The sequence below is a fragment of the Vidua macroura genome, chromosome 5, assembly GCF_024509145.1.
Source record: "Vidua macroura isolate BioBank_ID:100142 chromosome 5, ASM2450914v1, whole genome shotgun sequence".
Classification (NCBI taxonomy): Eukaryota; Metazoa; Chordata; class Aves; order Passeriformes; family Viduidae; genus Vidua; species Vidua macroura.
The window spans coordinates 66076267-66100743 of record NC_071575.1 but is presented as its reverse complement, the minus strand read 5'-3'; the positions used below and the strand labels follow the sequence as shown (position 1 = coordinate 66100743).

At 43.9% G+C, this 24477-nt stretch overlaps 1 protein-coding gene across 1 annotated transcript in view; it reads left to right on the top strand.

Moving 5' to 3' along the window:
- The window catches only part of ELAPOR2 (endosome-lysosome associated apoptosis and autophagy regulator family member 2), a 94131-nt gene that overhangs the window by 50755 nt on the left and 18899 nt on the right, over window positions 1–24477 (top strand). Inside the window, exons 2-10 of the mRNA XM_053978822.1 lie at window positions 10111–10306; window positions 10987–11134; window positions 13705–13791; window positions 16145–16250; window positions 16886–17038; window positions 18367–18455; window positions 21721–21901; window positions 22651–22779; window positions 23697–23787. Coding sequence (XP_053834797.1) covers window positions 10143–10306; window positions 10987–11134; window positions 13705–13791; window positions 16145–16250; window positions 16886–17038; window positions 18367–18455; window positions 21721–21901; window positions 22651–22779; window positions 23697–23787 — 1148 coding nt within the window. The 5' untranslated portion in view covers window positions 10111–10142. The remainder of the gene's footprint in view (window positions 1–10110; window positions 10307–10986; window positions 11135–13704; window positions 13792–16144; window positions 16251–16885; window positions 17039–18366; window positions 18456–21720; window positions 21902–22650; window positions 22780–23696; window positions 23788–24477) is intronic.

The window sequence follows — 24477 nt, the reverse complement described above, 5'->3', positions numbered from 1 at the left end:
GCAGAATCAGGGCCGACAGTAAAATCACTCTGGGTAGGACAACTTCCAGCTTCCAGTTTCCTCCTTCCAGAGGTCTGCTATCTTCAGATGTTCTGTTCAGCATCAATTAGTCCTGAGATACTCTGTGGCCAGCTATGTCTCTGCTTTTAAGAGAGGGTTGCACTTGTATAGCAGTTGCAGTTGTGAAGCAGCATGAGCTCTTAGAGCTTTTTTTTATTGTTTCCTTGAGGTTGGTAGAGCCCTCAGTGGACACAATGGTATAAGGGAATCTATATGAGAAAGTGAGTTTTTTTGGAGCACACCTGCCATCACTGCTGACTTCACAATGTTTGCAGTTGTTTTCATCTACTCAGAAATGCTGCTGCTTGAGAATATCTGCCGCTGATCTTTACTGCTCCCTGAAAAGAGAAGTGATGTGTAGGCTGTCATTAATTTTGAATCCTGAGAATACTGTGCCAACCTCTCCTTCTTCCAAATGCTCAGCAGTCACTCTCTTTAAATTGTGCCTGAACTAGAAATCTGAAAGATGGTATAACAATATGTTAAATGTCTCCTGCTTTGTAAATATGTCTAGACTGTGGCCTCCAGTGGAGTGGAAAGACACTTGAGATTGCTAAAAATATGTTAGCCCAGGTGCTTCCCATATCTGGAGCAATTGAACTGTGGCATCAGAGCTCAGTCGGTGTCTTGAGATGTGCTCATTTTCAGGATGTTGTGTTTTACTGCTTTTCATTTGAATGAAACCATTTAAAATTAGGTTGGATGTCTCTGTGCTCTGCTGCATTTTGAAGCACACAGTGACCTGCAAATCACAGCTGACTGTGTCCTGCTGAACACAGCCTCAACATTCCCTGAAACTGCTGCAGGCTCTGAAACATGCCGGGATTCTACCCTGTTTTTGAGTCTTTGGAAGCTTAATCAGCACAGTTTACCTGCAGAGAAGACAGTGTCCTCTGAGAAATAGTCATGGGGTGCATAGTAGAAAGGGCTGTCATATTTTGATTGCTTTATGACCTGGTTACTAGAAGGATTTTTACGCTTTCTTGTTTCCATGAGCACAGAGCAGCACAATGATCCACCTTCCCCTCCTGCTGCCCTCCTGCCCTCCACACCTCTCCCATGTAGGTGGTAGGTGGGAAGAAAGGAGGCTCACATGAGAGATTTTTGTGGTGCTGTAGGAAGTCCTGCTATGCAGTGACCCAGATATATGAGGGAAGCTGCAGTAACAGCTCTGCAGTTGCAAGGCACTGGGACAACGTGCCCTGTTCTGTATTTCACTCCCCTCTATTTTTTTTTTTTTTTTTTTTTTTCTGTTCTCCTTGCTCTATGGAGCTGCAGTCATCACCACTTTCAGACCCTGCAGCCTGTGTTTTCCCATTCAGTGTGGTGTGGTACCTCAGTGGCCACCCTGTGAGGTCTGGACAGGCCATGGCATGGCCACACCAGATTGCTTGGGCACCACTCTCAGGTTTCTGTTTGTTCAGAGCTGAGTCACATTTTTGATGCTGCCACATCATGGTTGCAAGGGTTCCTGTGAAGAGATGCATTAAAAGTCCGGAAAGATTTTGGCTAGGGAAAAGGTAATATTTATTACTCCTAGAGCTATTCTGGCTCTCCTCTGCTTCCCATTTAAGGTATCCCATCTGGTCATCTTCCCAATACTGTTCTGAAGGACAGGTACATACATGGAGGTGGGAGTGGCAGACAGAGAGCCTCCTTCAGCAGAATCCAGACCTCTGAATCACTCCTGACAGTTGGGAATTTGCTTTACTAATTTGATCTCCTTCGTTTTTAATTACCACAGATCTCCTTCTGATCCGTTCATGAGTCTGATAGCAGGAAGGGAGTTCAGCTGATAAGGATCACTGCCATCTGGGCAGTTGCTTGGCTTTTAAAATGGAAAATATTGATGGCAGTCCAAGGGAGCAGCTTGCTTTAGGGCTAAGCCCTTTCCTGCACCCCCTTATGGCTGGGATCTCTGGGAGCTCTTTGTTTTGGTGTGGGGCTATAGGCAGTGTCTATTGGTGATTTTTTGGGATTTGGCAGTGGGAGCAGCACTTGGCATGGTGCTCCTGCTGACACTGCACTGCAGTCTGTTTTTGTGGCCACCATCAGGCTCTTCTGCCAGCCTGACCATATGCTGCATGTTTTACACTCCAGAGTCTGAATTTGGAGCCTTCCTTCCTTCCTTCCTTCCTTCCTTCCTTCCTTCCTTCCTTCCTTCCTTCCTTCCTTCCTTCCTTCCTTCCTTCCTTCCTTCCTTCCTTCCTTCCTTCCTTCCTTCCTTCCTTCCTTCCTTCCTTCCTTCCTTCCTTCCTTCCTCCCTCCCTCCCTCCCTTCCTCCCTCCCTCCCTCCCTCCCTTCCTCCCTCCCTCCCTTCCTCCCTCCCTCCCTTCCTCCCTCCCTCCCTCCCTCCCTTCCTCCCTCCCTCCCTTCCTCCCTTCCTCCCTCCCTTCCTCCCTCCCTCCCTTCCTCCCTCCCTTCCTTCCTCCCTCCCTTCCTCCCTCCCTTCTCCCCCCCTCCCTTCTCCCCCTCCAGTACAGCCCAATTACCTGATTTAGGGTGTGCCCAGGTGCACTGATATTCTCATCTCAGCAGAATTGTTGCCCAAAAAGAGCTTAAAGTTCACATTTTGACCTCATATTCTTTTAAAATATTAACTCTCTTATTCCACAGAATATTAGTTTTTTTTTGCCATCCTAGGCAAGAATAGGTTGTACCTTATCTCATAAAGGTCTGCTCATTTTGTAGTGCTATGTGCATAATAAAGAAACTCTAGTGAAAATAATAGAACATTTTTAAAGGAGTTGGATTTGCTGCTCCCAGCATACCACAGGAGGAGATACAGATCTTCCTGCTAATTGCAGTCTCAATTAAGCAAAATGACCTTTTTAAGGCTGTACACTTTATGACACTTTAGGGCAATTTAAGTAATCAGCAGGAGTTTTAGCATTTTTCTTTCATAACAGAAAACTTAAATGAAGGTTTTGAGATTGATGTTCTCTCAGTCTTTGGTAAAGCTGGATATCCCAAGCAGGTAACAACTGGGTCAGTGGGCATCTGCAAAGTCTGTGTGCACACAGATATTAATGCAGGGCTGCCATGGATCAGAGATGTTCAGCTAGCAGGGGTGTGCACAGCACAGTTTGAGAGTTGCTATTGAAGGGCTGTGATTTAGCAAAGCACTTGAGCAGATGTTTATTCCTGTTCCTCTTAGAGCATCCTTGCTAATTGGTGTTCCTCACTCCAGTCAGGTGTGTGAGTCTTACTGATGGTATTAGGTTTCTCACCTGGGCTGAAACTTGAGGCTGGACTTCATGGTGTTTCCATATGGATTGATACCCTGAGAGATACCCCAGTTTTACAAGTAGTTTTTCTAGGAATTTCTACTCTATGCAAGACACTGTCCCTGCGGAACAAGTCACATTGTTGGATTTTTGAAGCACAGATTCAAAACAAAATAGGCAAATAGTTAAAAAGCTGAAGAGTTTGAACAGAACGCTCAGAATTTAATTCTCTTCTCTGGGGAAGAGTTACTGGGAACTGCATGTTTATGTGTGTACTGAGTTTATGAAGGGAAAGGTTGGCCTTAGTGTCTTTTGATGAATTCTTCACCTTGGTTGTGTACACAATGTAATAAAAAAAGTTAAAAAAAATTCATCTGAGTCACTAATTTCTCTTTCAATAGGGAAGCAGCTGGCAAGACTTGAGATTTGTTATGGCTTGGTAGAGGGATGAGAGGAAAGTACTCTGTGTGTGTGCAGGGAACATCAAATGGCACTAGAACCACTTTGGTTGATGAGCAATCAAAATATGCCTGAAGGAGTCAGTAGGGGCTGGAGAGCTGCTCACTCACCTCCAGATCTGTTTCCTGCCATCTCCACTGGGATGGCTGTTGAAACCCTGGTAGCAAATGTGCTTCCTAACCTCTTGGCGATAGCTGCATTCCTGCTCTCTACACCGCACTGCTATGAATTGATTATTTCCATTCTAAACCCACACCTTTCAGTGTCCAAATGATGCAATAAAGTGATAAAAAAAGTGCCAGGCCAGCTGGGGAAAAGAGGCGAACTGAAAAAAGCTTTGCTCTATTTCATTATTTTTTGGATAAAAGGAAAAATTATGTATTCCTATGAAATGCAAAGATTTTCCACAGAAGGTACTCTTCCCCAAGTTATATCAGGTTTCAGTATGATCACATTTCAAGACTAAACAGCCTAGACAGACTTTTTTTCTTTTTTTTTTTCTTTTTTTTTTTTTTTAATTAAGATTCAGTCTAGTTCCTGGTAACACATTGGGAAATAATGACTGAAGGAAACGAACATCAATTATTCACAGTCTATTGGAGAAGCCACGTATAAATTATTCACAGAAGACATTCTGAAGCTGGCAAGATTATAGGAAATATTAATAATAAAGCAATGATTTCTTCTCATCCTTTGTCTTCCTCTTTTTTTTTCTCCTCATTCTGTATTTTGGTTGGTCCTTGGTTCCATGTTGTGTGGACCCCGATGGCCCAGGGGTATCACTGAAAATCCTCCATGTGCTTGTCCTTGGCCACATCTTCCCCTCCAGGCTTGTGGCATGTGTCTGCTGAAAACAGCAGCTGTTCTGAGACACAGCTGCCTGATGCCGCCAACCTCACATTTCCACCTCTGCCCATGGGAGGCTGAGACAATTCAGCCCTGACTCTGCCTGCAGGAGATGGCAGCACATCACCTGAATCCCAGATTGTGGGGCTTTGGATGAACAACACAGGAATGGAGAGGGGAGAGATGGAAAACCAGTGTTTGACGTCATTTTTGCTTTGTATTTTCATTGATTTGTGTATAATTGCACAATTGCTATCCCCTTCTGATGTTGTACAACCTGGTAAAATCCAGTCCTGTGTCTTTTTTTTTTTTTTTAATCCTAATTATCGAGAGCCAGGGAGACACAGAAGAATACACATGAATGTGCACATGTTCAGTGACAGCAGAATAAACAGAAGACCTGAGATAGTTTTAGGTATTGTTAAGTAAGAAATGCCTGGAGGAATAGTTTGCTGAGAAGAGTGGTGGAGGTAGAAGTAGTGGGTCCAAGTGGTGTGGGATGGGAAGCTGGATGAGGAAGGAGGGAAGACTGAGTGGCCAGGGCTGCATAAGGGAGGAAAGCAAATGAATACATTATAGTTTGGTGTTGGAGGATGCAGGGTATTGAGACATCTTTGGTTAATCTTCTGGTGAAATCTCAAATATTCTTATCCCTCTCACAGTGTGGCAGTATCTGAAAGATACTTGAGATGAGGACACAATCCACAATTGCACATGTGTGTAACAGCACTCAGGAGAAGCTGAGTAGCCAAATACATGCGAGGATCTACTCTGTTTGTCAGTCTTTGTTCCTGATAATCCTGTCCTGATCCCCAGCATTAGAGAGTTAAGCAATGTGAGAATGTTATGGTCGGTTAGTAGAAGAGAAATTTGCCAACTAATATTGATCCTAGTCCACCAAAATCACCAGGAGGGTGTACTAAAAGACAGAATGTGACCCTGGAGACTTACAGTCAAAGGTCAAATGGGACAAGCTTGTTTATGGTCTGTTTTGCCCTCTGGGGAGCTGCTTCCATGTCTGCAAAGTGATTGTAAAGTGCAATCAGGTCTGCCAAGTGATGTACTGCAAGCACTCCTTGGAAGTGGTTACATCGTGGGCAGAGCTCCTGCTTCAGGATGCCCCAGTCCTTGTGGTGTGTCCTAGGAGGGAGGCAGGGCACCACTGATCTTGACTCAAAGAGTTTAAGAGTAAGGGATTTAATTAGATTTGCTAGTCTGACCTTGAAGACCATTAACATACACCCATCTGGGCTGATGGTGGGGCTGATAATGGGTATTTGGCATGAGCTTTTCTTCCATATGGTATCCAGTTATGGCATGAAACACTTGAGAGACAAAGGGTCCATCACATGCCATGACAGATTGTTCCAACAACCAGTCATTCCTCCTATTAAAAGTCTGTGCATTATCTCCAATTTGAGTTTGTTTGGGTTCAGCTTCCAGAAGGTAGCTCTTCTTATGCATTTGTCTGCTTGATTAAAGAGTGCAGCAGGATCTTGTGTTTGCTCCCCCTGGAGATGCTTATATATTAATCAAGTTGACTCTCAATCTCCTTGTGATAAACTACATAGATTAAGCACTTCAAATCTCTCACTGCAGGACATTACCTCTAATTTTAAAACCATTTGAAGTCCTTTTGTTTTGTACTGACCTCACAAAAATGCCAAATCACATCTATATGCAGCATTATAACAATCTTCTTCCCTGTAATACATGTTTCATCCTACATATCTCTACTTCCACCTCTAAATTTATCTAGATCTCACTAGTGACTTTGTTGGATGCCTTGACAGTGGAAGCTCTTGATGAATGATGGGTCTGCTCTCATCCTCAGCTTGCTGCTCTCTGGGATACATTTCAGTCCTCTACAGGCAGGGTTGGCACACCTTGCCCTCAGCAGCTTGTCTTTACCTCTGACTCTGCTAAAGCACACGGACTTTAAGTGGGCTTAGGCTTGGTAACAGTCTCTCCCCTGCCAATCTTGATACCATTCCTTTTCTTTTTGCCTTTTCATTGAGAAAAATGTGGGCAGCCATCTGACTCAGTCCTGGGCAGGCAGAACTGCCCCCTTCCTCCCTGCTCAAGGATGGTTTCTTATCGACAGCCCATCTGAGGTCTGTTACTCAGGCTGTTCTCAATCCCTTTAAGGTGTTCCCTGCTGGCGTTGTGCAGCACCACCTTTCTTCATAAGTGACATGCAAAACTAAGCTAACTGTATTAGGAACCCTAAGTCTATGACATCCACTCTGCCACCTTTATCAAGTGACTTGTAATCCTTTGGAAGAATGAAATGAGATCTGTTTGACAAGACTTATACAGTGGTGGCTATTAGTACTGGATCTCATGTCAATTTTTTATTAAGCGCATATGCTGTCAGCTTTATTGCACATGTGTGTAAATGTGTGGCTGCCTGTGGCAATGTCTAGTTAAACAGTACTTTACAGCATCTTGTTGTGAGAAAGACTACTCACCTGTACAAACCACAACATCTTTTTTTTTTTTTTTTCCTTCTGTAGTTATTTAGGAAAGCTACAGCTGCGAATCACTAATAATTGTATCAGCTCCAAAGGCAGCAGTGTATCCAGCACCACAGTGTGTCATGCTGTTCCTAACTGCCTCTGGAAATGTTCTTCCAATTTTAAAAATGCCCATGGTGGGGCAAGTCATGAAATATTTTCATGCATTTCACAGTTTTTTTGACAGAAAGATCACATTCAGTCTTCACAATGTGCATTGCTCTGTGTAAGTTGGTGTGTAACACCCAAACTGATATTTGAAAGGGGTAATAGTAAAATTTGCAGTTAGAGAGGGATAGAAAATAGTGATGTCCAGTTATTCAGTAGAGATGATTTCTCTGAAAATTAAGTATCAAATGCCTAAACAAATGGACTCTGGGGTAAGGGGTGTTCACAGAATCTTCCTCTAATGTGGAAGAATAATTTTTCCTCTGGATTCTGAAGAAGTTTAGTGGATGACAAATCAGATCACATTCCTAAAATACAGAATTTATGTTCCCAAAACTTTGCATCACTCCTTAACTTCCTAAGTTGTGATGCAGCCCTTCTTGTTGGCAGCATCTCATGTTGTCACCCTCACAAACACAGCGATGCTGCAATAATTCCAGCTGTTTCTGTGGCTGCTGGGAAGTGCTGCATCTGTGCTCAGCTACGTCTCAGTGTTATGGAGCAGCCACGAGGAAGGAGAAGCTCCTGGGATGGATCATCTGCCTGTGTTCTGTCCCTCCACAAGTGACTCTGACATCCCTGTCTCCAGCTGGGATGAATTCTTGAACTGATGCAATTTAGATTAAAGAAAGTTTGCCCTGGCTTTTGGTCTCCCCCTTGATGGAAGACCAAGTTATGGGACATGAGGAGAGGAGACCATCTTCATGCTCACCACACACTGTATTTCCTCCCCACCCTTCTCCAGCTGGAACAAGACCAAATGTTGCATCTGTTCCAATACTGAAAGTGGTTCATGTTGCCATTAGCCACATTCAGCCCCAAATTGACCCTGGCAAGCAGCTGGCATGCTCAGAGCCAGCCAGGGAAGCGTTTTGATGGGAAATGCTGCTGCCTTCGAAATACAATTCTTATAAGGAAAGAAGGTAATTCCCCACCTAAATAAGATGAAGACTCACCTATTTCCTAGAAGGTGAGAGATGGATGATGTGTCCTGCATGACAGCTGGCCTGATCTCTTGTACACTTTTATTTCTCTCAAATTATCAGCTTGCAAGGGGTTAAAATATATTAGTTCAGCTAAAGTAACAATCTCTGCTCGACCTTGCTGCAATGGAAGAGGCGGCTCTGCTGCCCTCAGCATCTTCATTATGGCAGTGAATTGCTCACGGTTCTTGACTCCTTAGTTGAATTTCATGATTCTGGAATGGTTAAGCAGCACTCTCAATTTCTTGCTATTTAGCTTTGATACGACCAAGAAGGAAAAACGACCCTTTGGCAGATCATTCCATCAAAATAGACCTTTAATCTGCTTTCCAGTGGCACACATCAAGGACAATTACAGAAAGAAATCCTGCTGGTACTGGGACAGAAATGGGAGCCAGAACTGTTAGTTGGATTCAGATGGAGATTCGTGTTACGCAGCCATGAGTTAATCAAAGAACTTGCAATAAAGCAAGTTTTTCTGCAGTTTAGATAAACACTGGCACATCTGTGGAACCACATTTTCTGGGACTTCAGCCGACATCATTGTTTTGGGCCAGTTTCAGCACTTCGGCTGCCAGTCTGATCTCATCCTGCAGTTTCTCAGGCTAATGAGTTTATGTCTGTCAAAGAGAGTGTATGAAATATCTGTCACTGTGCAATGTGGCATGTGTGAAACAGAAGAAAATCCCATCATTTCTTGGGATGTGAGTTGTGTGCGTTGCTCTGGATCCTGCTTTGGCTTGACTGGTGTAGTTAAAAAATCTGCAAACATCATAGGAAGTGCTATGGGCTGCAGAAAGCGCTCATTTGTTTTCCATTCAGGGTGTTCAGTCTCAAGGAGGACATGATGCAGCATGGTACTGAGGGAAAGCGGGATGGCCTGCCATTGAAACAAGTGTCCAGGCAGGAGTTAATGTTGTGACACAGGCATAGGGCTCTCTGGGCATACAGGACTTCAGCTACTGTCCAGGTTTCTGTTTCATAGTGGGGATAATCTTCCCTTAGCAGACAGAGATGTGATCAGGGGGACAAGGAGCATACAGCTATTTGGAGAAAATAATTTTAGAGACATCAGAAAAAAAAACACTTTGCGAATATACCTCCTAATTGTACTTCCCTTAATTACACAGATTTTGAATAATGTCTTTGCTGTGCTGACAACCAGTGGTTATTTTCTCAGCATGCTAATGTCACCCTAATCAAAGATCCTCATCTTCTAGTCACAAACCTGTGGGTGACCTTTTCCAAGACCACATGGTCTATCAGGCAAGATGTTTGAGGCTTTGTAGGTAGTTCATGTGAGGAGAAACACAGAGGGGCCTTTGGATTAGGTCTGCTACTCTCAGACAAGGTTTGTAGTGTTATATTGACTGTCAGCCTGCTGCTGTATGCCCTTCTTAGCTTAGGTGAGCGAGAAAAGTCTGTTCTGGCTCTCAAGTACTGGTGGTTTTAATTGAGTTCAAGGTGTAACAGTTGGGTGAGCAAGGGTGAGAAGAACTCTTATTATAAATCCTCATTTTCACAAATTGCTTTTGGACACAATCTGTCCATAGAGATTTTATTTCTAAAAATCTTATTTTGCCAATGGAGGCAAACTGCAAATCAGGAGTTGTCACTGGGGTTTGGTTTCAGTGCTGCCATGCCAGTGAAAACCCAGGTGAACATCTCAATTTTGCTGATGATGTTGGTAATCCTGCTGTTGTGTTCCTGGGACTAGGACATTCTGTTTGGTCCCCTTTAGTGGCAGTTCAATCTTAATTAATTAAGTGGCAGAAGAAAAATGAAGAAGAATGAGGAAATTAATAAGGATTGATGAATTCATTCCTATATTGTAAACCATTGTCTCCCCAGCTTTCTCCTGTGCCTCTGGTGAGTACCTGGAGATGAAGAACCAAGTGTGCAGCAAATGTGCAGAGGGGACCTACTCACTGGGCAGCGGGATCAAGTTTGACGAGTGGGATGAGCTGCCAGCAGGATTCTCCAACGTGGCGACTTTCATGGACACGGCGGTCGGCTCATCTGAGAGTAAAGCTGACAGCTGCAACAAGTGAGAAGTTCTGTTTGCACCTGGGTTAGGCAGCTGTGGGTAAACCTGAGACAGCTCAGCAGCACAAAGCTGCTTAATGACTCATCTAAGCTCTGCAGAGGATGGCCAGCCCTGCTAATGGCAAACAAGAGTGGCTGGGAGGTGAAATCTGTAGCCCCATCTCTTTGCTGTCAGCATGGTCTCCTTGGGCTCATCAGCAGCCAGTGAGTTTAAGACCAGCCTGGAGCTGCTTTTATTTGTAGCTGGAAAGCTCCAGGGTCATGGTATAGTGAATGTGGCTAAAAGGTCCTTTTACAGCCTATTTAGAGACCTGTGGTGCTTGCAGAAGGCTGTTTCTGAGTGTAATTGAGGGTATATAGAACCTGTGGATAAGAAACTTTTCTTATATAGGCTGAGACCTAAATTTTTCATACCATATCCTTTCCCATGCACAGTTTCAATGAAAAGTATTATATTTTATATTATTCATGTAACATATAAAAATATATATAAAATAAAATTATTGTATTTACTATATCTGAAAAATAAATGGAGATCCTGTAATAAAATTTAAAATTCACTGCAGTTAGCTGTTGTGGGATTCTGGGGTATTATGTAACATGTTGTTGTATAGTAGTGTATAAAAAGTCTCCTCAGTATCTGTGATCTCAGTTGAGGCTTGTTTTGTTTATGTTCATCAGCTCTTCATGGACGCCTCGAGGGAATTACATAGAGTCAAACAGGGATGACTGTACAGTTTCTCTCATCTACGCTGTGCACCTGAAGAAATCCGGCTCTGTCTTCTTCGAATACCAGTATATTGACAACAACATCTTCTTTGAATTTTTTGTAAGGCCTTTTAAATGGTGAATCCAACCTTATATTGTAAGAATTCACCCCAGATCATTAGCAGCAGCTTTCCCCCTTTTCAGTTCCCTGCATGCCCATAACTTGTTATTGCTGAACAATACAAAAAATCTGCTTCTCTTTCTGTCACTTATACTGTCTTGTGGTATTTATTTAATCTTCAAAACTCAGCCTGAATTGATCCTGTCTTCCACGCACTGGGATTTTGCCATTAGAGGTCATGACTGCCCCAGTTAGTCCAGCCTTTTGCAAGATGGGTGTTGGTGGTACATGCTCCTATTTAGGGGTGTCTGACTGGAGATGTCTTTGAAGGGACTTGACATTTAAAAATACTTCTTCCAAGGTAGTACTGTGTGGAAACCTTTCGTTTTAGGTCAGTTTGTGTCCTAGTAATTCAGTAATTAAGATGAAAATAAAAGCAGGAGAAATTCAGGTGACTTTCAGCAGGAATTAGTCTCTGAGGATGTGTCTGTGCTGCGAAATGGAGGGGCTGGGGGTCATTAGCTCTGATATGGGAACAGCCTGGCTGGGCTCAAGTTGCTCAATGGTGTGCTCAAATTGCTGAAACTTTCTGGTCAGCAGTGACCAGAATGGGGAAGGCAACCCTGCTCTGCCCACCTGGATGGACTGGCTGCTGTCCACTGAGCTGGAGGGTTCCCAGCATCAGGATTTGCAGTGGGGTGTAAATGCCCCACATTACTAAGGAGCTTTGGAAGGTTCCACTGTCCTTGTTGTGTTGTACCTACCATTTGGGACAGAAGAAAATGTAATGGGAGGGTAACTCAAGAGAAGCAGATGATTGGAAATTTTCACTCTCCTTTGTTAGTGCCCCTTTATCTGTCTGACAAGCTCTGTTTTTCATCAGAAAGACACAGTTCATGGCACCTCACAGGAGTGAGAAGTCTTAGCTGGTGTTGGTTAGTATTTATTGAAGTTTGGAAAAAAGTGCAAAGTATCTTATCCTTAGTAGGCCTGGAAAGGAAGACAAAAATTACCTGTTCAGGCACTTTCATGCTGCTACATCAGTGTGATAGATTGCTACTGCACTTGGATAACAGACCGTGCAGGCAATGTTATTTAGCCATTTCTGTTTTGTATTAGACTACCCTGCCTTCTTCATGGGAAGAAAGCAGCAACTATGCTTTCTGCTGTCAGGTGAATGTGCCAGGATTATGAATCCCAGCTCCAGTTGTTTGACTGACTGGCAGATCTGCTCCTGCAATAGAGCAAATATATTGTGTCTCTGAGCACTGACTTTGAAAATGGCTTCTTGATTATTGCGTTTATCCGTATCCCACTCATTCGCCTTCTCTGAATTTATCATTCCCTGTTCAAGAAGCAATGAGTGGTGCAGTCCTTTATAGAAATGCCCATAAATTCATAGTCAACCTCAGTATTTCAGGGAAGCCATATTTAATGCTCCTGCAAAATTAATTTTTTTCCCTCCAGCATGCCTTTGTGCTTAAATATATTTAACAATGACACTTCAGCTCTGGACAGTGGCATTTCAGTGGCAGTGACAGCTTAATGGGAAATGGTGAGGTGTTTTATCTGCCTTTCCTTGGCTCTGTTTACATATTTACACCTGATGAGAAGAGGCTATATATTCTTACCTCCTCTTTGCAGGTGGGAACCAAGAGACAAAAGTGCTGTAGCTCAGGTTGCACAAGATAATTAGGGATCTACCTTCAACACAGGAGCTTCTTCACACCTCTTTTCCTCAGTGCAGTTGGTCTAGGTGGGAACTGAGTGTATAGATGCTTTGGAGGATGTGGAGTTACACAGCTTATTTCAGATTTGATTTGGAGCAACTTTAAGGAGGATCCTTGACTCCAGGTCAAGTGTCTGAAAGTGTTGAAGTGGCCTTTCTCCCTGGTGTAATAAAAGTTGAGTATGTGATCTTGTGCCTCAAAGGGACTTCATACTTTTTCATCTGTGAAGGCAGATATAAGAAGAAATAAGAAAGAAGTGTACCACACCCTGCTGTAAGGAAATGCTTCTGATCTGCCCTGGACCTGAGCAAGGGACAGCCAACCTCACACTTCTGCCAGAACAGACTCTCCATGGCATGTTGCCTCTCCCTTGATAGCTTTACTCTCATTCCTAGGTCAGGTGGCAGCAGGCCAAAGGCAAAGCACATATTGGCTGTAGAGAAAACACTTCGTCTTCCTGCTTGGGCCCATCCACTCCTGCTTCCCCTATGACTTAGAAGCCTCTGGATTTTAGAGAATTAAGTCTTTGTAGGTTCAGAAGAAGGAGGAAGCAGCAAGACAAGATGCTCAGCATCCTTGTCTTCCCATATAGTGTGAGGACAAGTCTGAGATCATCTCATCCTGCTCTTTTTTTACCATCTGTGTTAGAGGGGGCCAGTGGAGGCACTGTTAAGCTGTAACAGATGTTGAAAGCTGGGGGTTTATTTTGCCACAAGTAAGGCAGCTGTCTAAATATGTAGACAAGAGAAACAGAGCTGAGTCTTATAATTCTCAGAAGTCATTATGCTGACAGAGAGATGCACCTGATTGTAGTCACTGATTTTGTGTTTTTATTAACAGATACAAAATGACCAGTGCAAAGAAATGGACTCTACAGCTGACAAATGGGTGAAGCTCACAGACAACGGGGAATGGGGCTCTCATTCTGTAAGTGTGTGAAAAATTCCTTCATGAAGTTTCTTTCCATTTATAAATGTCTGTAATTTCTTCTGTCCTGACACCAAACATGGGCCAGCTCCTGTGAATGTATTTGAAGAAGCAGAGCTTTCCTAGTACTGAGGGGAAAAGTCATGGAGATGCCTAAGGTGCTGATCCCAAAGGAAATTATATAGATGCAAGACTTTGTATTGATTTCCCTGGGCTTTGAATTAAGTGTTTTATGAGGTTAAATAGATTTATGCAAATCTGCATGCCACAATCACTCTGCATGATTGTGATTGAAAACTTGTACAACAGTTTGCTCGTGAGAACACAAGATTTTTCTCTGTCTCAGCAGAGCAGTGGGAGTGGGGTGTATATGTGGAGACAAGCAGGACGGGCATTTCATTCTCAAGTGTGCGCAGAGGAGCTGGACTGCACCCAACTCCTGCTCCATGGGGGCTGGTGTGAAAAACCAGCTGGCAGCACCAGGATGGCTCCTGCAGCACAGATATGAGCCTGTCCATGTTGGGGGTAGGAGCCCTTTGGCTGGCCCGTGACCCAGCTGGCTGAGTTTGCCCTGTGAACATCATGTTCCCAGGATCATGTGCAGACCAGCTCACCAGCTGAGGCCTGGCTTCCACTATACCATCATACCCTTGTCCCCAGAGCCATATCAGCAAAGGCCCAGCACAGGTGACATTATGCCAGAAGAAGAAGGCTTTTGTGGACATAGGCAGCAGCACACTCTCTGTTTCCATGGTGTGCTTTTCCTCCTGGAGGAGAAAATGTATTCCTGAGCCAGCTCTGGTCGGAGTGCCTGTTAGGTCAGGGGCAAGACCAGTGCAGGTTACACTGGGAGGCTGGAAAGCTGGCTGAGGAGGGATGAGTGGCATGAGCTGGAGGTAGATCCAAGGCCAGGGCATTGACTTGGGAGATCTGAGGGATGTAGGCAGTCTGCATGGGAGATGGTGCCCCCTGAGCTTGTCATCTGGGGTGTGCAAGTGTTCTCACTGTCTATGAAAGTATGAAAGTTTTTGGGATGGCTGGCTGAAATGTAAACATATGAGCTAGGTGAGATGATGATTCTGGCTGTCCTGAAGGGATTTTTCTGCACTGAAAATCCTGTCAAGGTGTCTTCTGTGAGCACAATTTTCCATGTGCTGCAGTCTCTGCTCTCAGCAGGTGATTCCTGCTGCCCTGGAGCTGGTGTTGGGTACCTCACCTCACACAACCTGATGCCTGTTTCAATATGGTCCCAGTTGCCCTGTTACACGTGATAGCTCAGCTCTCCCCTGTAGGTAGCAGATGTTTGGGTGTGGGAGATACAATATGCTGTACTCCAACTTTGCTAAATTTTTCAACTCCTTATCCTGGGTGAACAAAAACTCTGGTCCTGCTAGGCCTGCTGGAAATCACATTATCCTGGACCCTTATGCTGGTAGAGTTTATCCCTTTTCTTGTCTGAAAATATAGCACTTTCAGGCCATTATCCTGCTATTGGTAGTAAAGAACTTGTACTGAGCTAGTAGATATAGAACAGCTTTGCATGCCAGGCAGAGGCTTGGTGAACCTGCTGCTTTTAGTGATGAGAGTTACACTGCAGTTACAAAGTGAGTTGAAGGCAGAAGGCACTAAAACTGCTGCTGGAGGAGTTTTCGTGCCTTCCTACTGCCCCTTACCTCAGCCATGGTGCCACCAACCCACCAACCTTCCACAGGGGCTGTGCAGTCGCTGAACCATGCCATGAAAACAAGTGGGTCAGGGCAGTCAGAAACCAGGTTGTTTTCTGCATCTCATTTGCTGTTTGCAGTCAGAAGTGAGCAGGAGGGATGAGACTGCTGCCGGAGATAGCCATGGTTTGTGCCTGGCTTACTGGTCATGGTGTTGTAGTGTTACATGCAGGCAGAGCTTGATTTTTAAAACCTATAAACAAAACTCACTTGTGAACTGGATTTTTGAACTCTAGGTCATGTCGAGTTTCTTTATGAAAGTGTATCTCAAGGCTTTTAAAACAAACTGATTAACTATATCTGAACATAAGGCTGGAGATAAAAGCTCTTGAGTTTCAGGGGTAATTGGACAAAGACAGGAACAGTTTTTACCAAATTCTGCTTAAAACAAGGTCAGAAACAGCTCTTGGTGTTTTGCCAACTGGGGTGTTGAGAAACATTTTCATAAAGCACACTTTGGCACTCCTCAGATATGTCTGTACAGCATTTGGCTATTGCTTTACCATTACCTCTTGACCCAATAAACAGCACAGGAAAAGCTGCTAGGATGCAAGAAATTTGAATGGAAGTAGGAAATGAAACAACATCTTGGCAAGGGGATGTTTGCTAACTCACATGTGTTGTTGCAGGTAACTCTGAAATCAGGTAGCAATATATTATACTGGAGAACAACAGGGATTCTCATGGGCTCCAAAGTTGTAAAACCAGTTTTAGTGAAGAACATCACAATTGAAGGTAAGTAGAATTTGTCTTTGAGGTTTTATCTCACTCTTTTGTCACAATGTTTGCCAAGTGCTATTTCTACGTGCTGTAGGCACGGAAGTGGCTTTTTTTTAGCCCCTTGCCCCCTGTCTCCTCCTCTGAAGAGTAGAAAGAGAACAGCAAAAATTCAGTGAGGAAAGGCTAAAAAATTAATTTATCTGGTAAATGTTGCCATCTACTGGAGAAGACTGGATTAGCAAATAGAGAGAAAAAGGAATAATCAGGTTTTCTTTATTGTAGGATAGAAAGACCGTGGTTATTGATAAGCCTCTCAACAGTGATAAATGGATATGTATAATAACAATGACAGTTGAATTAATATTCAAATGATCTGGTTTATCTATAATTGCTCTTTTGGTCTAAGTCTAAGTATAATAAAACTGGGAGTGTCATATAAGGTTCCTAGATGGGTCAGACTTTCATTGAGGTATAAAGATTAAAGACCTAAATTATGAGTCAGCAAAGCCAAAGTGTCTTAAGCGAGTAATGAAACTGAGTGTGGTTTTTACGCTGTTTTATACAGCTGGTTTGCTCTCAGCCATAAGCCCAGATAAGCAGCAGTTAAAGATGGGTCTTTCTCAATGCTTTACCCAGAATTTTTCTTACAGGAGTTGCGTACACGTCTGAATGCTTCGCATGCAAGCCTGGTACCTTCAGCGACAAACCAGGTGCATCTGGCTGCCAGGTGTGCCCACGAGACACTTATTCTGAGAAAGGAGCTAAAGAGTGCACCAAGTGTAAAGAAGAAATGTATTATGCAGGTACATAAACCAAGTGGGACAAGCAAAACCAGGAAGGTCTGAGTATGTGCAGTCACCAGCTGTTTCAGCTGTGAGCGTGGCTGTATCCAGCAATGACGGTCTCCAGTAGATATGTAAAGGGGAGATGATTGACTTCCCAAAATAAGCAGAGGGCACATAGATACATAATGGGCCACAGTCAAACGTTGTTAGTGTCATCAGTGTTAGCATGAAGGGATGGAGACCTTTATCACCAGGAAGGGGAGAGTTCTTCTGAAGGATAGAGCAGGTGGGCTGTGCCCTCTCGTGGTAATTTGTGTTATAGGTTGGTGATGACACGAATTTGCTTCATCACTACCTTCAGCCTTAACTTGTTTTGAGGAATGTCCTTTCCAAACACTCTCCCCTGCCTTGCCCCTGCCTCCTGTGGGGTTGGAAAATGGGGTGATCTAGTTGCAAAAACTAGTCCCAAAGTCCTCTGCGTTTCCTCTCCTATGGTTAGGTGATGATCTTCAAACGACTTGGTCTTAATCTATTCTTCATAGGCAAAAGGTCTTCAGATTTCTTCCTTGTAGCAGTTTTAGAAAGTTCTTGAAGAATCACTTACTGATCATAGCATCTGCTATCACTGATGATTGCAAATGCTTGAGGACCTGTGCCTCTGCTCACAGTGGGAATGGAAATATCGCAAAATTATTTGGCAAGAGGAGAAATTGGGCCAGTGTTATAAGGAAGTTTCTACAGGATTAGAGTGGTTTTGTTCCTTATCAAGTGAGAAAATATTTCCATGCTTGGTAAACTGTACAATTTTCTGTTTGAAGGGGGGAGGGTTTGATGGAATTATAGAGTGGTTTGGGTTGGAAAGGACCTTAGAGATCATCTCATTCCAACCCCTGTGCCATGGGCAGGGAATTTTCCAACCCCTGTGCCATGGGCAGGGAATTTTCCAACCCGTGTGCCATGGGCAGGGAAAATAGACCACTTTGCTCAAAGCCCTGTTCAACCAGGCCTTGATTGTTTCCAGGTATGGGATATTCACAACTTTTCTGGGTGACCTGCTACAGTGTCTCACCATCCTCAGAGTAAAAAAACTTATTCCTAATAATTGTCCCTGCATACACTGAATAAGTGAATTTCAGTGTGACAGTATAAGCACAGCTACTATTTTCCCTGTTCCCCCACTTCATTTCAGGGGAAGGTTCATGCAGACACCATTAAGAGCTTGATTTTTCATTTTCTTTTTATAATTTTCTGCTGACTCATGTTAGCCTCCAAATTTCAAGCTTGTTACATTTGTTTCCAGGGACCATTTGATAGTTTAATATCCTGTTTCTCACCTTTTCTTTTAGAGGAGGGATCCAGTGCATGCCTAGAGCGACCTCCATGCACAAGCAAAGACTTTTTCCAGATCCACACCCCATGTGATAAGGAGGGAAAAGTAAGTAGAAGGCAAGATACTATTTTTAAGCTCACTGACTTTAGTGCTATCTCTGCATTTGAAAGCAAGGTAGTCCTTTTTAGGAATCCATTTCCCGATTACTTTCCCAATTTTGCTTTCAGTATTGCATCCAAGGCTTTGGGCTTGTCCTTTGCCTGCCCTCTCTGCAGCCTTTATCCCTCTGCAACAATTTGCCAGGTCTGGGTCTGCTTAAGGGATGTGTTTTGGTGAGATGATAAGCTCCTTGCACTTGTGATGGGCCTGATGGGGTCACTGGGGCTGCTTTCATACGTCCATGCTGCTGGAACACAGGGTGAAGTACTGTCCCAGCATAAACCCATCTCTCTAGTTGTTAATAATATTTCTGGCATACTTTAAGCTTGTGATGACTGTCCCAGCAGTGCCCAGCCATAATTCAGGTGATACCATGGCCCAGGAGCACTGGATATGACCATCTCTATTTCAGGTGGAGGAGTGTTTGGCTGCATAGGTATGAAGTGTGTCATGTCCCTTGGTTTTAGCATCAAAGGACAGGTCAAACTCCTGCCTGTGGTCAGGTAAAATAATGGTATATAGATAGTCTGGAGTGTTCACGTGTGTCAGCTTAGCTGCTGGAAATGTGCTTGTCCTATGGGATGCCTCGAATCACCTGGGCTCTCAGGACATTGTTTCACCCAGTCACCCTAGATCCACTTGGTCTCTCATAGAGGGACCTCCTGGTGGAGCAGCCTGGCTTTGTCCTAGCAGTCAAGTGGAATTTTTGGAGGAATTTGGAGAAGAAACTGCTGTTTACTGCTATAGGAAGCCCACAGGGGTGTGGACGCATGGTCAGGCCTGTTTCATGTCTTTCCTTTCCCATCTCTCAGATCCCATCTCTCAGATGGAATTACAAATAGTCAAATTCCATAACACCTGTATGTTGCTGGCCTAATATTTGCTGGCAGGATTGAGTATTTTGGTTTCTTCTGATCAGTGAGTTCTAAAATGCAGCTGAGAGCTCGTATGCTTTGATAACAAGCATCAGTGAGTTTAGCCCCAGAGCTGTCAGGCTCTGCAATCTGGTCTTGACTCACTGATTTCTGCTCTGTTAACTGTCTCTAATGACTCAAGAAATTAGCAGCAGTGTTCACAGCTACACCCCCAGCTACAGCTTTAATTGCAGGCTCCTGTGGATTGTTCTGTCACTGCTCTGTGTGGCCCAAGTCTCCCTGACACTGAACAAGTTCCTGTTATTTGACCTTTTTCCTACCTTTCCAATGGCCTTTCCCTTTACTGATGGATATCATTAGAATGAAAAGTGGGTTTTTCTGCAGACAGCCTTCACTGTCCACTTGCAATGACAGCAGCAGGTGTCACAGGCACACAGATACTGGCTGAGTTTTCAGCGTTGGTTTCACTGCTCTGCATGTCTGGAAATTGGTTCAGGTTTGCTGTACTCCACAGCCATCTCTCCATGTGATGCAGCTCAGTGAGAGGGCCTGACTCTGCAGGCCATCTACAGGAGAGCAGTGGCTGTAAAGGACCAGCCTATTGATCCATGGTTGCTAAAATAAGCCAGGTTTTCACTGAACAATAGATTGTTGTCTCCCTTCTGCTGTCCCACTCCATGTGTAGAAGAGGCCTCTGGAGATTTATACACTTTACTCTTGACTTTTCATCTACCTGCTGATTTAAAAATCCCAAGTTGAATGCTTCATCCCCAGTCTGAGAAACCCCTCACCACATGGCCACAGGCACCCTCTGACCCTCTTCTCCCTGCTCAGGTGCAGTAGGATTTCTATGGTAGGCAGTGTGTCTGGGCTCTGGGCAGCAACACAGGTGCTTTACCAGCTCTTGAGCCTTTTTATTTTAAATGCTGTGTACCCTGATTCTGCTGAAGCATTTCTGGGGTGATTCTCCAGAAAATCCCCCAAGTGTTCAGGAGCTGCAAGGACAGGCTGATCCATAGGAAGAGGTGCCACTCTGGCAGCAGGAGCAGTTCCTCAGTGCTTGAGGACCCTGTGCCAGTGACCAGATTCAGCCAAGGTGGCAGACAAGTCCATGGAGACAAGGCAGGACCAGTGTCGAGCTGGGACATTGTGTCCATGGGTCAGCCAGGGAACATGACCTGGCACAGGCATGGCTGCAACAAAGTACAGGCAGGGATGGAGAGTGAGAGCCTCAGCAGCATTGGAGCTCCCAGGAGCACGGGCCTGAGCCTGAACTGAGGCTTCTCCCAGGTTATTCTGTGAAACAGTTTCAAGAAGGATCAATACTTCAGGTGCTCTGTGTTACCAGAGGGCTAACCCTGAGTGCAAGCAGCTCAAGGCCCAGGGTGACAGGGGGTCTGGATCAAATTCATAAGGTGAAATCTCCCTTACCTGAACCTCCAGCCTCAAAGATCCCTGACTGCTGGGACCAAAGGGTGGAAGTACCCAGAGTGGGAGCTGTGGGCAGGTTAAACTTTTGCCAGTTGGGTTTCTCAGCTGTGGAACTCAGCTAAGTTTCATCTTGAGATGTAAAACCCTTTCAGAGAGAGACACAAAGTCAGATGAAATTTGAAACACAACTTTGTGGGTGATGCATCTCACCCAGTTGTTCTCCTGAAGACAGAAACTTGTGTCCTCAAAGAGGGGTGATGATGAAGAGGTGATATAGTAACACCATGGACTGACTCAAGTTTGTGTTCATAAACTGCTCCTTATGTGATGACAAGGGATTGGAGGGGCTTGGGGACAGCTCCTGCATGGTTTTGACATTTTCTCAATAGGTGAAAAATGGCAGGAGAGAAATTGGAGACTTTTCAAAGAACAGGCCAGTATGAATTAGAAATGCAGAACTTGTGGTTCTCTCTGCTAATCCAAATAAAGGGCTTTTATATGGCAGAAGTTATATTTTGTGTTACTGTGGTTAAAATGCAGAGATTGCATGTCCAGTTAGAATTATTTATCTGCTGTTCCTCAGGACTGCTTGCATGGGGGAATTTACTAATTAAATAGAAATTAAATTTACTAATTAAATAGGAAATTTACTAATTAAATAGGAATTGTTTTAATTGCTGTTTTATTTTGTTTTGTCCTTAAAGCCTCATATCTTGGAATCTCCTGTGAAGCCAATCATTTCTGTTGCTCTTACCTGCACTTCTCTTTATTGTCCTGTGTGTGCAAGGTCTGTGGCCTCAAATGATGGAAATAAAATAATTTAGTTTACAAGGGGGACCTTCATTGGTGCATCTAGTCCTACAACTTCATAGTACACCATGAGAGCTCATTTCTCCTCTTTCCAGACTCAGATCATGTACAAGTGGATTGAACCCAAGATCTGCAGAGAGGATCTCCCTGATGCATTGACCCTACCTCCTTCTGGAGAGAGGCAGGACTGTCCACCCTGCAATCCTGGCTTTTACAACAACGCCTCATCTTCCTGTACTCCCTGCCCACCAGGCACATTTTCGGATGGGACACAGGGTAGGAGTCTGCAAAAAAATACTTTGTGTCTCCAAAAGCAGTCATCTGCTTGTATGTGACTTAATTTAGTGTCACATCATCATAAGCCAGCATTCATTTTGTGTTAAATACTTGTTAAATAACATTGGAGAGCAGCATGTGGATATCTGCTTTCTCTCCTGAATCCTTTCTTATCAGGGATTGCTGCTCTAAGTTGACCTGCTGTGTTCTGGATGCATTTCTTGGCTGATATAGACATCCTGAGGGCTATTTTAAGGGATTCTGAGAGGGGAATCAGAACTTTTCCAGTCAGCAATTCCTCCTCAACCATTCTCCTATCCATGCCAAATTCTTTCCTGCGAAAACCTCATTTTAAGCCCAGTCAGATGAATACCCTGCCAACATTGTCTAGCCTAAGCTCTGGCTTGTTGATTCTGAGATGCATTGGCCCAATGGTCCCCTACAGCATTTTGTGGGAGCTCTTGTTTTTCAAACTATCAGCTGAATCTATTAAAAAGTAAGTGTGACTTGGGGGACCAGTTGCAGATTACTTAACACACCGCTATGCTCTACAATTCATAAAATGCTGGTCTCACTTCCATTCTCCTGCTCCTGATAATTCTTTTGACTGTATAACTACAAAGAAATGAATTCTTTTCTTTGCTTATTACTTGCACCAGAGAGTAAAATAGCAGTATCTATGTTCTTCAAAGCACTGTTTGACATGTGCCTTGGCTGTGTGATATCCTTTTCTGCCCTCTCACCTTTAGAGTGCAAAGCCTGCCCTGCTGGGACTGAACCAGCTCTTGGGTTTGAATACAAGTGGTGGAACATCCTGCCAGGAAACATGAAGACATCTTGCTTTAATGTTGGCAACTCGAAGTGTGATGGGATGAATGGTGAGCCAAACTCCCTGGGCTGTGTGCCTGTCTCCTGCATGGATCCCTGTTGTAATGGAGCACCCATCAAAATGACTGTGCTCTTGGCTGCATGATTCACAGCACAGTTTCCTCCCTTTCCTTTAGTTGCACCAGGCTTGAAATTTCCTGTGAGAAGCAATGTCACAGTATCACAAAGGAATAAAAAATCTCTTGTATACCAGAGGAGGGCAGGAGCTGCAGCCTATGTGAAGTTCCCTCATCAAAGATGCTCAGATGCATTCATATCCCCATTATAAAAAACATTGTTTTGTCTTCTCCCTAGTTTCTCTCATTTTCTGTTTTGCGATAACTGTGCCCATCGAGGTCACACATAATTCTTTTGGAAAACTTAATTACAGTCTATAATTTTATTCCTTTAGTGCTCAGAGCTTTCTCTCTGCACATGTGCTAAAATTGCAGCAGAGAGCAGTCACAGCTCACTGGTGAAAATGATCCTGTTTGGGACTTCTCCAGCCTTCTCTGACAGATTTTCCTCAGTCTGATCCACCCTGTCAGACTGATGTAACTCAAGCTTTCAATTATGCCTGTTGAGCAGAGGCCAACTGAAGTATGTGCTTAACATTTAACACACAGGTTCACTGATTCATCTGTTTTAAGGCTGAAAGACATTGGATGGATTATCCCCCTTGAGCTGCACAGCACAGAACAGGGAATATCAATATCTCTGCTGATTTAAAAGGTGAAAATTGCCTGTAAAATCAGCAGTTCATACAATTGCTAAAATTCTTCATTCAAATCATCATGGTATTGTTCTGTAGTTTATATCAGATATCTTTAAAATACACTGAAATACCAAATTGTTTAAAAATTATGGTAACATAGGTTTCTTTTGCCACCCATTCATTGATTTTTTTTTCTTTTTCTGTCCTGTGAAGGTTGGGAGGTGGCTGGTGATCACATCCAGAGTGGAGCAGGAGGCTCTGACAATGACTATCTTATATTGAACCTGCACATCCCAGGATTTAAGTAAGGAATGGGATATTTTTTCATCTGTTTGTCAGTTATTTCTGTCTCTTATACCTCTTTCACTCTATTCCAGGGATGATCTGAGTCTTCCTTTCTGAAGTGAAATAATGTAATGAATTAGAGATAAGAGGAATCTTGAATTTTCTTCCCATGTCCCCAGTTTGTCCATTGAGGCAGGCAAGCATGTGAGACCTTGGTTTTTAGCAGTATTTGCTTCAGTCCAAGATGCAGCCAGTTGGCTGTCTGGAAACTGAGAAAAGATATTGCTATACCTCTGTTTCTAAATTATTCCACAGTAACCAGCTAAACCTGCCATGGGGAGGATACTGGAGCCTGCCCTAAAAGTATTTTAGTCAAACCCAAGTTATTTTGCTCTGTGGCTCCAGGAAGCCTCCACAGTCTGTGCTTCCCTTGGAGCCAGTGGGGAGATGCAGGTGTTGCAGGAGAATGGGAATCCCTCCACTCCTGAGCCCCCAGACAGGCTGAAATACCTGCTTGAGGTGCTTATGTCTCTGTCAAAAGAGTGAGCTTAGACTCCTAGCTCAGACCAGGTGCCGAATGTTGAGACCAGTAAGGTGCGGAAGATGAACCTCACCCTCCCTCTGCTGTTGTCCAGCTGAGGTAGATGCAATTACATTGGTGTAAATCACTTGGAGTATGTAATGTGTTTTAATAATAAGGCTCCCTACC